The sequence below is a fragment of the Panthera tigris genome, chromosome B1, assembly GCF_018350195.1.
Source record: "Panthera tigris isolate Pti1 chromosome B1, P.tigris_Pti1_mat1.1, whole genome shotgun sequence".
Lineage (NCBI taxonomy): Eukaryota > Metazoa > Chordata > Mammalia > Carnivora > Felidae > Panthera > Panthera tigris.
The window spans coordinates 77,340,831-77,356,652 of record NC_056663.1 but is presented as its reverse complement, the minus strand read 5'-3'; the positions used below and the strand labels follow the sequence as shown (position 1 = coordinate 77,356,652).

The window sequence follows — 15,822 nt, the reverse complement described above, 5'->3', positions numbered from 1 at the left end:
TCTACTCCTGAAGCCAACACTATGCTGGACGTTAACTAACTTGAATTTAAATTAAAAAAAATTATTTATTTATTCTAAAAAAGAATTGGGCAATTTTAATTTAAGAGCCCAGTAAATTATCATATACCTCTGAGAAAACCGCAAGATCGGCATTCTCCACAATTTAAGCTACATCCTCTTATTAAAGAGACCTCAGCAACTGTTTCAGACATTCAGTGAAGCTGTAACTTACTAAACAGTGTTAATACTGATGTCCAGAAAAAGCTTTGTTGGACAAATTTGTAGACTAAAGCTGTAAAATGAACTAAAAAATTAACATGAATTTTAAAAAATATTCATAAAGTATTGATTATTTTTCACCCAAGACACAAAGCCAGGATCACACCTAGGTCACACCTAAAAAAAAAAATCAACATTTTTCACACTTCTCTGATAGTTAAGTAAGTCCTGGCCACAAATTTTCAGACATTTCTGACCTTACCAATAATAATAATAATAATAATAATAATAAAATTGCTATTATAAAAGAGTTGTTTGGCTGAAAACAAAGCAAAATAAAACAAAAATTCATATGAAACAAAGCACTGGTGAAATTTCCACTCTTATTTTATTAAAAATACATTTCATTTTAAGGAAAAAAGAAGAACTGCACTATAGCATTTGGAAATAATATTTTATTGAAAATTTTTATACTTTCAGCATGTTTAACCTTCCAACTCCCCTGAAGTTATATGAGTATTGAGAGACTTATATCATAAAACTAATAATCTGCCCAACAATTTGCTTTTAAAGCATATAAATGAAATGCATAACATTTTACTTATTTTTATGCTATCTCTGCAGTCTACACATAATCAGTGTAAACCAGAACCATAAAAGAAAAGTGTCCAGTGCCCTTTTTTTGCAGGTATATATTCATTGTTGTTTTTGTATTTTATTTCCCCAAATTCATCTTTTTCTTTTAGCCTATAATGCAGAAAGAGATACACAGATACATATAGAAAAATATTCCATTTGGGTGGCTTCTTTTAATTTGTCTTCATTCATTCATTCATTCATTCAACAAATGTTTATTAATGCCTAATATGTGCCAGTCACTGTGATAAGACAAGGAGCCTTCATCTCCCATGAAGTTATTATGGATCTATTAGTAAATATTCCAAATGTGTCAGCAGAACATTTTTGCATGGACAGAACCTTTAGCAAACCTCAAAGCACATCCTGTAGGTGACTGCCCATTCTGCAGGCCTTTGACTCACAATTTCATAATAATCTGTAGCTAGTAATTGAGATTCTCTCAATAAACATTTTAGAAAGATTTTGTCTTTTCTTTAGCACTAAAAAAAAAAAAAACAGTGGTCAAACTCCAATGGAGTAAGTTCCATGTAGATGGAAAAAGACTTAAATTTCTACATTCAGAGTAAAGCCATGAGAATTACTGAACCCTTCAATGAACTAAGAGGTGGCTCTAAAAAGGGAAAAAACATATGATTTATCTGAGTTTGATGGTATTTGAAAACAGATTTTTATCAATGCTTAGTATGATTCTGAATAAACTCTAAATATCATAGAACTTTCACTTATAAGGTAGTTAAGGGCTGCAAAACCTCAGCCTTCACAGTTATCAGATTTCAAGATTATACTATTTCACCTATTAGATCCTATGCTTTATGAAGAATTTTTGACAGCATTTACTTCTTCATATACATATTCTAGACTCAGTTGAGATCCACACATTGTTTACACTACCTGGGACCTCAAACTACCTGGTCAAGCCTTAAAAGAATTTAAGCTATGGATCAATTCAACATTCAAAAATTTTAAACAGATGTGTGTTTGACTTTAAACAGCATGTGTTCAAGATTCTGACATTATATTCACAAATATTAAAAGTACTGGTGAATATTGGTTGGATTAATGAAAATGTGGTGCTTGAGCCTCCATTTGATGCTTGAATTCCTTATAATAATCAAAGCAGAGAAACGCTGGCAAAATTGTAGTTGGATAAAGGAAATTTTATGCAAGAATGTCTTAAGAATGCAAGGAGAAGCTTCTTCTGCAAATTTTCAAAATCAATCAAAGTCCCACTCTACAAGAAGAGTTTTCTCTTAATGACAGCCTGAAGCTCAAGAACATGAGTAACAAGTTTAAAAAGAGGAAAACTACAAAACAGTTTCTTTGGATCAATAGCCCCCTAGGTCTGTCTTTAAGCAAGTCACCAAGTTCCAGAGAGTTAGCTTTTCAATCACCTTTAAGGGACTTTAAAGAATCATCTATATTTTCTTTTGAAGAATTATGTATTCTTTTAAAACAACAATAACTCAAGGATAGAGGAAATTATAAAAGTATAAGAAATTTATGCTTATAATTTCCTAAAACCTTCAATATTCACACACATTAAAAACATCCAATCTGGGGCGTCTGAGTGGCTCAGTCAGCTCAGCATCCGACTTCAGCCTAGGTCATGATCTCACCATTCCTGAGTTCAAGCCCCGCGTCAGGCTCTGTGCTGACAGCTCAGAGCCTGAAGCCTGTTTTGGATTCTGTGCCTCTCTCTCTCTGCCCTTCCCCTACTCATTCTCTCTCTCTCTCTCTCTCTTTCTCTCTCTCTCTCTCTCTCTCAAAAATACAGAAACATTAAAAAAATCCAATCTCTCAAGTTCAAATAAAAGAGCTGAAAATGAATTATTAGTATTTGTTTCTGAAATCTCTTTATATTTTGACACAGTATTTAAAGGAAATACTAGCTGTTTGACACTACATTTTAAATGAATGTGAAATAATGAAAGTCACTGCGTTATTAACACTTACGAATGAGACTCACCATGTTCTTTCGGAAGTCCCATGGAAGAGGTGGTCATGGGTTGTAAGGGCAAGCCAAAGTTGATGGGGACGGCATATGGTGAGACCAACAATCTGTTTCCAGAATGTAAAGATAAAGCCTTGAGTGATTTCTAATCCCTATTTTGTAATACAAACGCTCAAGAACAATGTTATAATATTAGATGCTAATCACAGAGAAAAAAAACACTTGTCTCCTATCAGTAGAGACTATGAATGTTGGACCCTCAGCATTCTGCAGAGTTAGAAGCATGCAGTAGGCCCTCTATAAATATTATTGAAAATATATATTTATATGTAATTATGTTATTACATATAAATATATAATATTTATTGAATTAAGACAAAAATAATACCAAATTTTGCTGGCTCTGAGCATGGATAACAAATAGGAACATTTGCTTTCTGAATGAAAACAAAACTCAGAAAACTGAACAAACATCATATCTATTTATTCTCGCTTTCACAAGAGATTTTAAGTAACATGTTTCTTATCATGACTTAGTGAGATTTAACCAAGTCAGCTGAATCAAAAACTGGGTATCATGTAGAAATTTTAGCAAATGTACATAAGCAAAAGGAAGAAAATAAAAATTAGCCCTAATTCACCACCCTATTATTTTAGTCATATTTGTAAAACCTTAAATGCTTCTTAAGGGCCAGGCACGATTCTAAGTTCTGTCTGTCTTGCTGCATTTAGTGCTCACAAGATACTGGGTTTTTATTATTATTACACCCATTTTATTTTATTTTTATATTTATTTATTTATTTATTTATTTATTTATTTATTTATTTAAATTCAAGTTAGTTAACATACAGTGTATTATTGGTTTAGGAGTAGAACCCATTGAATCATAACTTACATATGACACCCAGTGCTCATCCTAACAAGTACCCTCCTTAATGCCTATCACTCATTTAGCCCATCCCCCCACACTAACCTCCCCTCCAGCAACCTCAGTTTGTTCTCTGTATTTAAGAGTTTCATATGGTTTGCTTCCCTCTCTGTTTTATCTCATTTTTCCTTCCCTTCCCTTATGTTCATCTGTTGTGTTTCTTAAATTCCACATATGAGTGAAATTATATATTTGTCTTTCTCTGATTTCTTATGTTTAGCATAATACACTCTAGCTCCATCCACGTTGTTGCAAGTGGCAAGATTTCATTCTTTTTGATCACCAAGTAATATTCCATTATATATATATATATATTCCATTATATATATATTCCATTATATATATATTCAATATATATATATAAAATAATAATATATATATAATATATAATATAATATATATATATTCCATATTCCATTATATATATATATATATATATATCTTCTTTTACAAATGAATAAACTAAGACATTAAATGGTTAAGTAGTATATAGTTCAAATGATCCCAGCTAGAAATGGGTGGAGCCAGGATTTGAATCCAAGTAGTAGGACCTCAAGAACTAAACTCCTTATAACTATTTTATACTAACTGTATTTGTCATAATTAACATATGTACTATATTTCATACCTTCTCTGTTTATTTGCACATATATGTACATGAATCCTTTAGCTCATTTTTTTTACTTAATATCATGAATTTCTTTATTTGTAAATGTACGAAGATGTACACTGTCATTTAGACCCTTTACAAAGCATTCCATTATATGGATTTAACATACTGATGGTTTATTTACCAATTTCTTTTGCTGGATATTTGGGTTGCTTCCACTTTTTTGGTATTTATAAACAAGGATGAAAATCTTTGAGCATTCATATTTGTGAACCTATCCAATTCTTTTCTTATTATAAATGTCTAGAAATTGAATTGCCAGTTCAAATGTTATATAAATATTATAGAAATTTTTAGGATTTTAGGGGCGCCTGAGTGGCTCAGTCGGTTGAATGTCCAACTTCGGCTCAGGTCATGATCTTGCAGTTTGTGAGTTTGAGCCCCACATTGGGCTCTGTGCTGACAGTTGAGAGCCTGGAGCCTGCTTCAGGTTCTATGTCTCCCTCTCTCTCTCTGCCCCTCCCCTGTTGGTGCTCTGTCTCTCTCACTCTCAAAAATAAATAAACATTAAAAAAATTTTTAAGAAATTCTTAGGATTTGAAAACATTTTGCCCATCAAAAAACTAGGGTCTCTGAGGGAAGACTCTGTGGCAGAGTTTTACATTTGGCATACAATTGATACTTAATAAATAGTAAATAAATGACTGACTTAATAGGATCCATTAGTCTATCTGTCACTCATGTGGTCACATGCAGTGGCCAAACAACTGAGGTATCACTAGTATGACCAAATCATACAGTCAAGGGAAAATATGAAAGTCTTGAGTATACAGTCAGCTTTGCAAAACCCCATTTAAAATTCTAGAATTTATTTGTATGTCATCAAGAATAGGGCCACAATACACTAATCAATCTCAATTTTCTTTGATCTCTTCTATCTGGCCCATGGTTATATATTTAAATCTCCAAATTAGGACTATTAATTGCATTGTTCAATGATTCCCTATTAATGAAAGATCCTAACAGAAGCAGACCACAGTTCATCCACTTAAGCAAAATATTTTACAAACATTAAGGTGAAATGGCAGGGTCGTTTCAACTTGGATGTGAAATGCAGTGAGGGATTCTATCATTACTTTATAATCTTCTCATTTTATTATTCAATTGATCAGAATAGCCTAAATACAAACTGTCATATAACACACAAGAAACTCCCGAATGGTCACAAAACTAGGGGAAGAAGTCTGGGCTCACTTGCCCAAGTTACAGAATGCATTTACAGAAATACAGTTGTCATACCTTCAAATGCACCAAATATTATAAACAACAACAACAAAAATAGCTCTAAAAATAAGTGCATAGAAAATTAATTTCCTTGGTGGAAAATTAACATTTAGAATGCACTCACATTTATCACTATTGTCATAAAAAGAGCATGTTAATGTACGGTAATCTTTGAAGTTAGAATTCAAAGGTATAGTGAAGAACTTCACTTCCTTAAATTTGAAAATTCAGAGGTATTCAATTTTGGTTTTGCTCTGCAAATCAAATGTAGAGAAATCTGGCAAAAGGAAATCATACATTTATAAGATTGTATTTCTTCATGTATTGTCCAAGGAAATTTCTTTTGTGGAGCCAATATTTTTACGGTCTACCTAAAAATATTATGTGTCTCCCTTAGAAATAAGTATTTTCCAAGGCATCTTCAGGGGAATTGTAAGTAGTTTATATACAGCTTCCCTCACAGGGGTCTATTCGTATTGAACAGAAATCTTCCAGAAGTCTCACAAAGAGTTGGGCAATTCATGCTAATTAGTGCTGGACTCTGTCCCTGCATTGTTAACAACCTCCTACCTGATTTCCAACTGATTCTATTGTCCTTTCTGTTGCTTATATCCTCATGGCTAAGTTTCCTTATCTTTATTATGTGGTGAACTAGATTTCAGTAAAAATTTCACTCTAATGGCATCTTATTTGTCTAGTTAAGCACAGGTTTTCTAATACCCTGAGTCACCATGTCCCAGAACACTTATTTGTCTTTCCTTCTGTATTCCCATCACACTTCTAACATTAATGAAATGAAGCTAACTGCAAGGTAGGAAACAAGTTACCGCCATAAGCTAGCTATAAATAAAGACAAAGCAACCCTAGTGGATTGAAGTTCAGGCTTTATGTGCCCCAGGCTGTTACCGGGAGTACATGGACCTGCTCTTAATTTCAGAGGGTGTTGATCTTCCTCATTAGGTAGGACATGTTTTCATTAAAAATGGGATGTTAGGGTGTCAAGAGACCTTTATCTTCCACCAGTTACAGAAGAAACAATTCTTTGAGAAAGACTCAACTCTCTTGAGAAAGACATACTGAAAGATACTCTACCTGATCAGATTTATTATTAATGAGTGCTCCACTTGTCCCTAAGTCATTATTATTCTTTCTTGAATCTTCAGTCCCATTGAAATATACAGAAAATGGTAGATTTTCAAATTAGTTCAGTTAACTTTTCTAGTTATTAAAAGCGTACTTGAAATTCTAAACTATTTGGTTAAATTGGTCTATTTTTAGCAGTTACCACTCTGCTAGATCAACCTGGGTCTTGGTTTAAATTAAGGCCAAAAGCAAATTTTTTTTTTAAACTGGTAAATTCCCAATATAATCATTTCTTTTCCTTTGCAATTAACATCTTCCCCTACCATGGATAAAACCAAACCCTCAGTATTAGAGCTTTACATAAATTCCACTCTTCCAAATTTGAATATCACATTACACTTATGCCAACAAAGTGTTGACTTCTGAGCATCAATCTCCTAGTGTTAAGCACAGATTGTTGGATAAATGTTGGAAGGTCCATGATATTCTTTATAGCCAGGGAAACATTTTCTCAAATTTTTATTATTTATTACTGTGCTAATTATCCCAAATTTCTGACGATGTTACATAATGAAATAATGTAAAACAAATGACTGAAAAACACATTTAACAGAGCAACATTGATAATCTACAAGTATAAATGTTCCTACAAAATGTGCTGAAGAAACTTTAGAGGTTCTGTAGCCCTAGGGCCAACAGTTATGTACACAATTGTAAAGTTACCTTGAAGATGACCGTGCTATTTAATGGAATAATGCGGAAAAGTAACTGACTCATCTCCACACACCTTTGGAAAGCAGAAGCAAATGCCTTCCCTGAAACTATGCTCTACAGGATCAGTCTCACCTTCCGTTAGAAAAAGACTAACTTTAAATTATTAAATTAAAAAAGAAAAATTATAACTTAACTCTGCTCCATAATTGCTGCAGAGGAGTTATTAAAATTCCAAACTTATGTAATATTATCATAAAATATGGCATTTTTCTCAAGAAAGCCACAAATTGGATTTGAGCTTATGCACTGTAAAACCCAGATGGTTAGCTTAACTACTCAGACATCCTCCAGTTCAAAAGTTAATTGAATTGAAAACTAAAATTTTGATAATTGATATGCTTTAAGGGACTCAAGCAGAAGGACAAATTAGGATCCCGCACGACGTGTTAATAGACTTGAGAAACTACAATTGGTCAGGAAGTATTCGCATAGTAGAATAAAACTATACATTTTCTATAGGTTAGGTAATTACACATTACCTGGACTTAACATGGTGCTGATGCTTTTCTTTCTCCATTTTTTTACCCACTGATTCAATATTAGTCACTATTTTACCCAGTTTAACTTGTTCTGGAATTTAAAAAAAAAGAAAAAAAACCTTTAATTGTATCCTCTTCGTTTTCAAGTTCTAAGGCGTATTTTGAATTAAATTGCAAATTGCAGATTTTTTAATAACAAGAGGTACAATATTTTTCAAACAAATTACTAACACAAAGATACTCTAAAAACACATTTGAGTGTTTTTTTTTCACCCCACGCTCCTCAGATGTTTTGCAATTACCAAAATTTAGTACTGAAGGTATAGAGTAAATGAAGTGCATATATCAGAAAGGAGATAGCTCCCCAAGAAATGTCTGCAACAGCACAGTACATACAAATGAATACCAAAGCCCCGTTTATACATATCAGCATTATTATCACCATTATCGTCATGAGTCTTAGCTTTTATGGAGAGCTTGCTATTTTAAAATAATTTAGCAATCATTAGTTAATGTAAGTAGGAATACTCATCAATTTGATAAAGCAAGACTGATGTCCAAAAAAGGCAAAGTTCTGCTTTAAAAAAAAATTGAGGTTTTAAAGTCTAAAGAGAAATTTACATAAATATTTTTAAATACCTATTCCTTTCTATTTTATATAGATAATAGGACTAATATAGTTTGAAACATTATCACAAAATATTAATTCAATATCTATTAAGCACGTTCTAGCTACCTGCTCAAGTATAAGAAAGATACACTAAAGATACAGGAAACTTATGAAGTGAAACCCTCTGTTTTAAAAAAATTTACAAACTAGTTGGTGTGTCAATACTAAGAAGAGCACAGTTGACTATCTTATGTTAATTTAGATTTAAAATATATAACACAAATACAAAAATTTTGGAGAAACAGAATCTAACAGAATGTTAAAATTTACTGACTATTTATATACCAGGGATGTTGGTTAGCCTTCCCCATAAATTGTCTCACACTTAAGCCTCAGAACCAGTTTCTGGCGCTTTTGTTTGTTTGTTTTTTGGTGAAGTGCAATGATTACTCTCTTTTACATGGAAGGAGAACAGCTTACCCAAGATCGGGGAATTTAAAAGTACAGAGACAGAGCTCCAACTTCTATCCCTCTGACTGTAAGTTCCTTCATCACTACAGCCCCTGCAGCTCAGGGGGCTCCCCTCAGCTGCCTAATGAGGGAAAGAGGACCGTTTCTTTCTTGCTTACTTTGGAGGGTAACAGAGCTCAAAAGACATACTTTATATAAAGACACTAATAGATGGAGAAATAGAGGAAGAAGTAGGGAAGGAATTTATAAGTTTGAGTCTTAAAAATAGAAACATTTAAAAATATTTGCCATATGCTAAATGTGCTAATTCCTATACATGGGTTATCATATTTTACTCTCACAAGCACAATACAAATTAGGTTCTATTATTATCCCCATTTTACAGATGAGGAAAATGAGTCAGATAAAGAGATTAACTTCCCCAAGGTTATATAGCTAACAGTAGGTAGAGTCAATATTCAAACCCAGGTAGGCAGTCCTTGGAGCCTGCATTGTTAATCAATATGATACTCAATATGCATATTTATTTTATTTCAGTAATATCTACTGAGTGAAAATTGCTATGCTAACTCCTAAAGAGGGGAGATATAAGACACAACAATTAATAAAACATGATTGGCACTTTCAAGGGACAGCATGACTAACAGCAAAAATTATTGCAGAAAAGCAAAGGAGCAAAAGGATAGGGAGGAAAGATCACGAGAACATGTGATCCAGAGATCTAAGGAGTGAATTTTATAGTGATGCTAAAGAAAGTAAGATTGGGTTACTATAATAATTAATAAAGCAAAAGATATGCCCATTTGGGGGGGGGGGGGTTAAATTCATTTTTTTAGTAATCTCTACACCCAACATGGGGCTTGAACCCACAACCCTGAGATCAAGAGTTGCATGCTCTTCTGAGCCAGCCAGGTGCCCCTATACGCCCATTTTTAATAAAATCTGTTAAAAAACTTCAGGCATAATCCATTTAAATGCTAAACTAAAAGCCTCTACAGTAGCATTTAACTAAATCATGTTAGGACTGCATCCAAAATTTAAAAAAATAAGTATAGTTATATCCCTTTAAAAAGAGGGATTTCTAGAAAGGCAATTAAAGCATATAAAAAATCCAACATTACTTCTAATTAGCTTAATAAACCTTTGGATGGGGAACCAGACTTATTGTATGCCTTTGGGCAAATTATATCATCTCAGAGTTCATAACTATTCCCTTTATGTAAAATCTAGTCTCTAAACCAATTACATCAAACTCAAATTCAGTTCTAGAATGTAAATTATAAATCACCTCTGGTTAGAATAATTGGTAAATAAGAGACAAACAGGGAGACTCGGAGAAGAAAATGCAGGTAAAGCAATAAATTTTTAGGGCTTTTGTAATGAAATCAAACATATGGAACATAAGGCATTGGAACTGCCAAAGGACTCTAGTCCTTAACACTATGTACCATGCTTTCTTCAGAGTTCAGCTGGAATGGACCATTCATTCACCTGGAATCAATCATCCATTTGATTTCCTTCACTTCTGAGTACTTCACCTGTCTCTTCATGGACTCATGTTGCCTTGCCACCTCCAGCTGTTGTGCATGCCCCACAGCTCTTTCTTTGGCTGCCTTCTAACCCTTTACTTGAATGATCTAGCCAATGCCCATGGCTAAATTAATCAACTAAATGTAGATGCCTCACAAAATCTATGTATCTTGCCCAGCCTGCTCTCAAGTGCCAAATTTGAATAACAAACTATCTCTATATATATGTCCCAAGACATCCCAATTAACATTTCTCTCTCACAATTAATGACACTACCATCCATCCATCTACTTGGAAGTTACTTATACTCATTCTTCCTCAGTTTCCTCCTACAATCAGTCATTAAATCCCTTCCATCCTTTCCCAAACATAGGGCCTCAAAACGGACCTTTGTCTTCTCTCCTTTGAAAACTAATACCTTCCTTCCTTGGATTCCTGCCTCCAACCAAAATACCCTCCAATCCATCCTCCTTACTTTCCATGAGTAATCCTTGATTTTCAAGTTAGGGATTTTAAATTATCATTGTCATTTTTTTAACTTTTTAATTCATTATCATGGGTTTTTACTTATTTTTTAATGTTTATTAATTTTTGAGAGAGTGTGTGTGTGCACGTGTGCACAAGCAGGGGAGGGGCAGAGAGAGAGAGGGCGACAGAGGATCAGAAGCAGGCTCTGTGCTGACACCAAACATCGAGATCATGACCTTGAGCCTAAGTCAGACACTTAACCAACTAAGCCACCCAGGTGCACCTCATTGTCATTGTTTTAAAATTTAATTTCACTGTAATCAGAGAACATGAAGTATAATTCCAAATTCTTTGAAGTTTATTGATACCAACTCCATAAAACAGTGTGTAGTCAATTTTTCATAATGTTCCATATTTGTCTGAAAAATATATATCCTCTCATTGTTGTTCTATATTGATCTAATAAGTTGACTTTTTTTTAAGTTTATTTATTTATTTGAGAGAGAGAATGTGTGAGCAGGGGAGGGGCCGGGAGAGAGGGGGAGAGAATCCCAAGCAGGCTCCATGCTCTCAGCGCAGAGCCCAACAGGGGGCTCAAACTCACAAGCCTTGAGGTCATGACCTGAGCCAAAACCAAGAGTCACAGGCTTAACAGACTGAGCCACCCAGGCACCACAATGAGTTAACCTTCCTAATGTAGTTGTTTAAATCAAATTTTATAACTTTACTGATATGTATACACATATAATTTATCTTTTGCTGGACCATTTGAAAGTAAGCTGAAAACAGTATGACATTTCTCCTTTAAATATTTCATTACATAGCTCCCAAGAACAAGTACATTTCTTACACATTCATAATCCCCACCTAAGGATTTAACATTGATAAAATAATATTATCCAATAAATTGCCTATAAAAATTCCCCTAACTGTCCCCCAAATACCCTTTATAGATGCTTATTTATTTAAATCCAGGATCTAAACAAGGATCATATATATCTCTTAGATCTATTTAAACCTAGAAATTCCCTGTGAATATGGTAGCCACCAGCATATAACTACTGAGTCTTAAAATGTGGCGATTCTAAATTAAGATATACTATATGTATAAATACAGTCTGAATTTCTAAAATTTACTACAAAAATGTAATATTTCAAATTAAAATGTTATAGTAATTAAATACTTAAGTAATATCTTCCTATATTGAACTAAATAAAAATATGTCATTGAAATTAATATCACCTGTTTTTCTTTATCTTTTTCCATGTGGCCACCAAAAAATTTTAAATTGCATCTGTGGTTTGCAATGCTTTTCAACAGGACAGTACTGACCTAAAACATTCCTCCTATTCTTTTTTCATCTTGAAGGCAATCTGAATTCTCCCCATTGTTTCTTTATGACTAGATTAAGACTAAGCATTTTTGACTGGAAGAGTACAGAAGTGTATGGTGTCCTTCCTACACATCCTATTAAAGCTCATCAAAAGGTGTTGCTAAATTTGGGCATTTGATTTGGGTGGCAACTGTCAAATATTTCTATTATGAATGTACATTTTCCTCTTGTAATTAATAAATAATTTCTGGCTGATACTTTGGCTGTTCCAAAATTCTAATTCGGGTGGCTAAAAGCAACCAATCTTAGTTAAGCTAGACCAGTGGAATTTAGTAGGAACCTAGTTTTCTGGAACTTAGAGTTTTAATAATTCAGGTATTGGATACTGTAAAAGGTAATGTGTTCCTCATCACAGGTATTTCCTGGCAGAGACTGGACAGGGACTTTCCAGAAAACATTAATTAAGGAACTTTGTATCATGAAAATAGTTGGGCTAGAAGAATGTTAATGTATCTTCAATGCAGAGATTTAATGATACTAAGAAAGTGCTTCACACAGGTTAAATCCAGATCCTTTTCATTCAAAAAATGAGATTTTAGGTTTTGTATACTGAGTAATTATAAAATGCTTTTCTTTTTATTTTATTTTATTTTATTTTATTTTATTTTATTTTATTTTATTTTAAATATATGAAATTTATTGTTAAATTGGTTTCCATACAACAGCCAGTGCTCATCCCAAAAGATGCCCTCTTCAATACCCATCACCCACCCTCCCTTCCCTCCCACCCCCCATCGGCTCTCAGTTTGTTCTCATATAAAATGTTTTTCTCACCTTTCTCTCTTTTTAGGACCCACTGTTTAAATTATATTCAATCTCATATGAATTAGAATAAAATTTAAAACTTAATGTTGCAAATTTAAAGACAGATTCATTAGTCAAGAATGACAGATTGCAATTTACTGACATTTCACATTCTAGTGTGTGGGCTGGGTGGATGTCATATGATTTTCTACTGTTGGAATTTCTAGCACATGTGTGTTATATAGAATGCCAATTCCTCCCTAGATTGTGAACTCTTTCATGGTCTCTTGAGGACAGGGATTGTGTTTTTATCCAACATCCACTTATTCAATCATTAATTCAACAAATATTTACCAAATGCCTCTAATGTGACAGGCAGTCTGCTAGGCACTGGGGATGCAAGACATAATGTGGGGATTATGAAGGTTATATCCTAGGGAATTCAATAACTAAATAATTAATTACACAAATAATTGAGTACTTCCAATTGCAGTGCTAAAAAAAATCTATTTCCATTATCTCATACATTTAAGACAAGGAATGAAATACATCCTTTCGCTTTTCTAATTAGGAGCCTATTCATGGAGAGCTAAAGGCAAAGATAGAAGCAGAAGCAAGATTTCACTGCTATGAAGGAATAAACTCATTGGAAATAATAAATGTAGACTCTCTTTTTAAAAAGTGTGGTTTGAAGAGGAGGAGAGAGATGAAATGACCATCATGGGGACATAAGTTTGAGAAAGAATGTTTTGGTGTCGATATATTTTTAAGATGAGGAGATTTTAGGATGCTTATAATATTGTAAGAAAGGAAAAAGTGGAGACATAAAAAAAAGAAATAATATGTAATAGACAAGGTAGGTTCCTGGCAAGAAGGAAGGGATGGGATAGAATTTACCCATATTCTAGAGAAAATAGATGTATTTTCTTTTCAAGAAGGTAGATAAGGTTTAGGTAGCTATGAATAAGTTTCTAAAGAGTTCACTATCAAGAACTGTATTTTCTCCATGAAGTAGGAAGTGAGATCATTTACTGGGAGAGGGGTGTAGAAGTTTGATAAGGATCTTCAGGAGAGTGGCAAAGATTTTAAATAAACAGTAAGTGTGGTGGGTAAACAAACTGACCAAGTTTAAATAAAAGGTTTTAACTCTGATTACCTCATAACGCAGTCATCATCACAGCTATCACTTCAAAACAAAACAGAACAAAACCTTCTCTTTGCTTTATAGGAAAATGATTAAACTGGCTGTCTACACATAGTTTACACTTCCTCATCCCCACTTCTGATCCACTCCCAGTAAAGGTTGCTCAGACACCATATCAAGGGCACAATGACTTCCATGCTATCACTCCCACTGGACAAATCTCTGTCTGCTTTTTCTTGGGCAGTACACAATGGTTAATAGTAACCCTCCTGTGAAGGGATTACATGACACTTTCTTCTGGTTTTGCTCCTAGGAAAACCAGGCTGCTCATTTTCAATATCTTTTGCTGACTCATCCTCTTTTATCAACCCTCTAAAGGGTTGAGCCTCTATCACAAGCCCTTTTGTATTAATTTCACTTGTTCCTTAGGAAACTTCATCCAGGTCCTTGGACAAATTATGTCCATATACCAATGACTCTAAAACTTTATTGTCTGTACCACATCTGTCCTCAAAATTTCGCTCGTGTATACAGCTGTCTTACATGTGAACTTGCATGTTAATAAGTATCTCTAATATATTTAACAGAACTCTTGATTTTCTCTCCCAAACTGTTCTTTCTTGTATTTCTCATGTCTGTAAATGATATTATCATACAGCCACCCATTCAAATCAGAATCTCATTAACTATCACTAAGATATATCTCTAATTTGGCCATTTCTCTCCAATTTCACTAATACTACAACAATTGCCAGTATAATACTGCATAGAAAACCAAACCAAAAATCAGTGGATTACAGGTTTAGATTTTTGTTGCTCACAACTCTTCAGCTTGGCCAGAGCAGCTCTGAGTCAGCTGGCTTAGATGGGCCAGGCTGGAGAGTTCAGCTACCTGGGGCACAGTTTTTCATGGCAGATTGTGGAGTATAAGAGGCAAGTTAAACCACCAATACATTTAAAGCTATTGCTTGCATCATGTCTTCTTATCTTCTATTGACCAAAGCAAGCACAGGGCCAATCTCACAATCAGTGGGTCAGGGAAGCGTACTCCAATCCAAGGTAGCAGAGGAAGAGAGTGAATACGTGTTGAACAACATTAGGAGTGAAAAATAGTTTTCTGGTTAGTCTATTTCCCTCTAGCCTCTATTACTTCATTTTACACACAGAGGTCAACACATCTGGTTAAGATGGAATTCTGATCATAACATTTGCCTTAAAACCATTCAATCACTTTCCACCACTCTTAAAACAAAAATCAGCTTCTTGCATTACTTACAGGGCCACACATCATCTGATTCCTGGTCATCTCTCTCACACGATTTCATATCACTATCCTTATTTTCTCTGCCATTACTCTACATCCACAATGGTTTCCTTCCTTTCAGAACCTTCAATGAGTCAATTCCTGTCCCCTCTCAAGGCTTTTCCACTGCCTGGATTTCTTTCATATTGCTGCCAGTGATGTGTTGCAGCTGGTTTATACAGCTTTCAAT

General features: G+C 33.9%; 1 protein-coding gene across 23 annotated transcripts in view; it reads right to left on the bottom strand.

Moving 5' to 3' along the window:
• The window catches only part of IQCM (IQ motif containing M), a 644,218-nt gene that overhangs the window by 510,579 nt on the left and 117,817 nt on the right, over positions 1-15,822 (bottom strand). For 22 of the 23 annotated variants that reach the window (XR_006216738.1, XR_006216737.1, XR_006216740.1 and 19 more), the window contains 2 exons: positions 7,969-8,059; positions 2,825-2,916 (listed from right to left, as the gene is read on the bottom strand). The exons of the other annotated variant lie outside the window; for it this stretch is intronic. Coding sequence is in view for 18 of the 22 variants with exons in the window: in XM_042983796.1 (XP_042839730.1) it covers positions 2,825-2,916; positions 7,969-8,059 (183 nt within the window). In the remaining 4 variants the exon portion in view is untranslated. The remainder of the gene's footprint in view (positions 1-2,824; positions 2,917-7,968; positions 8,060-15,822) is intronic. 23 annotated transcript variants of the gene reach the window in all.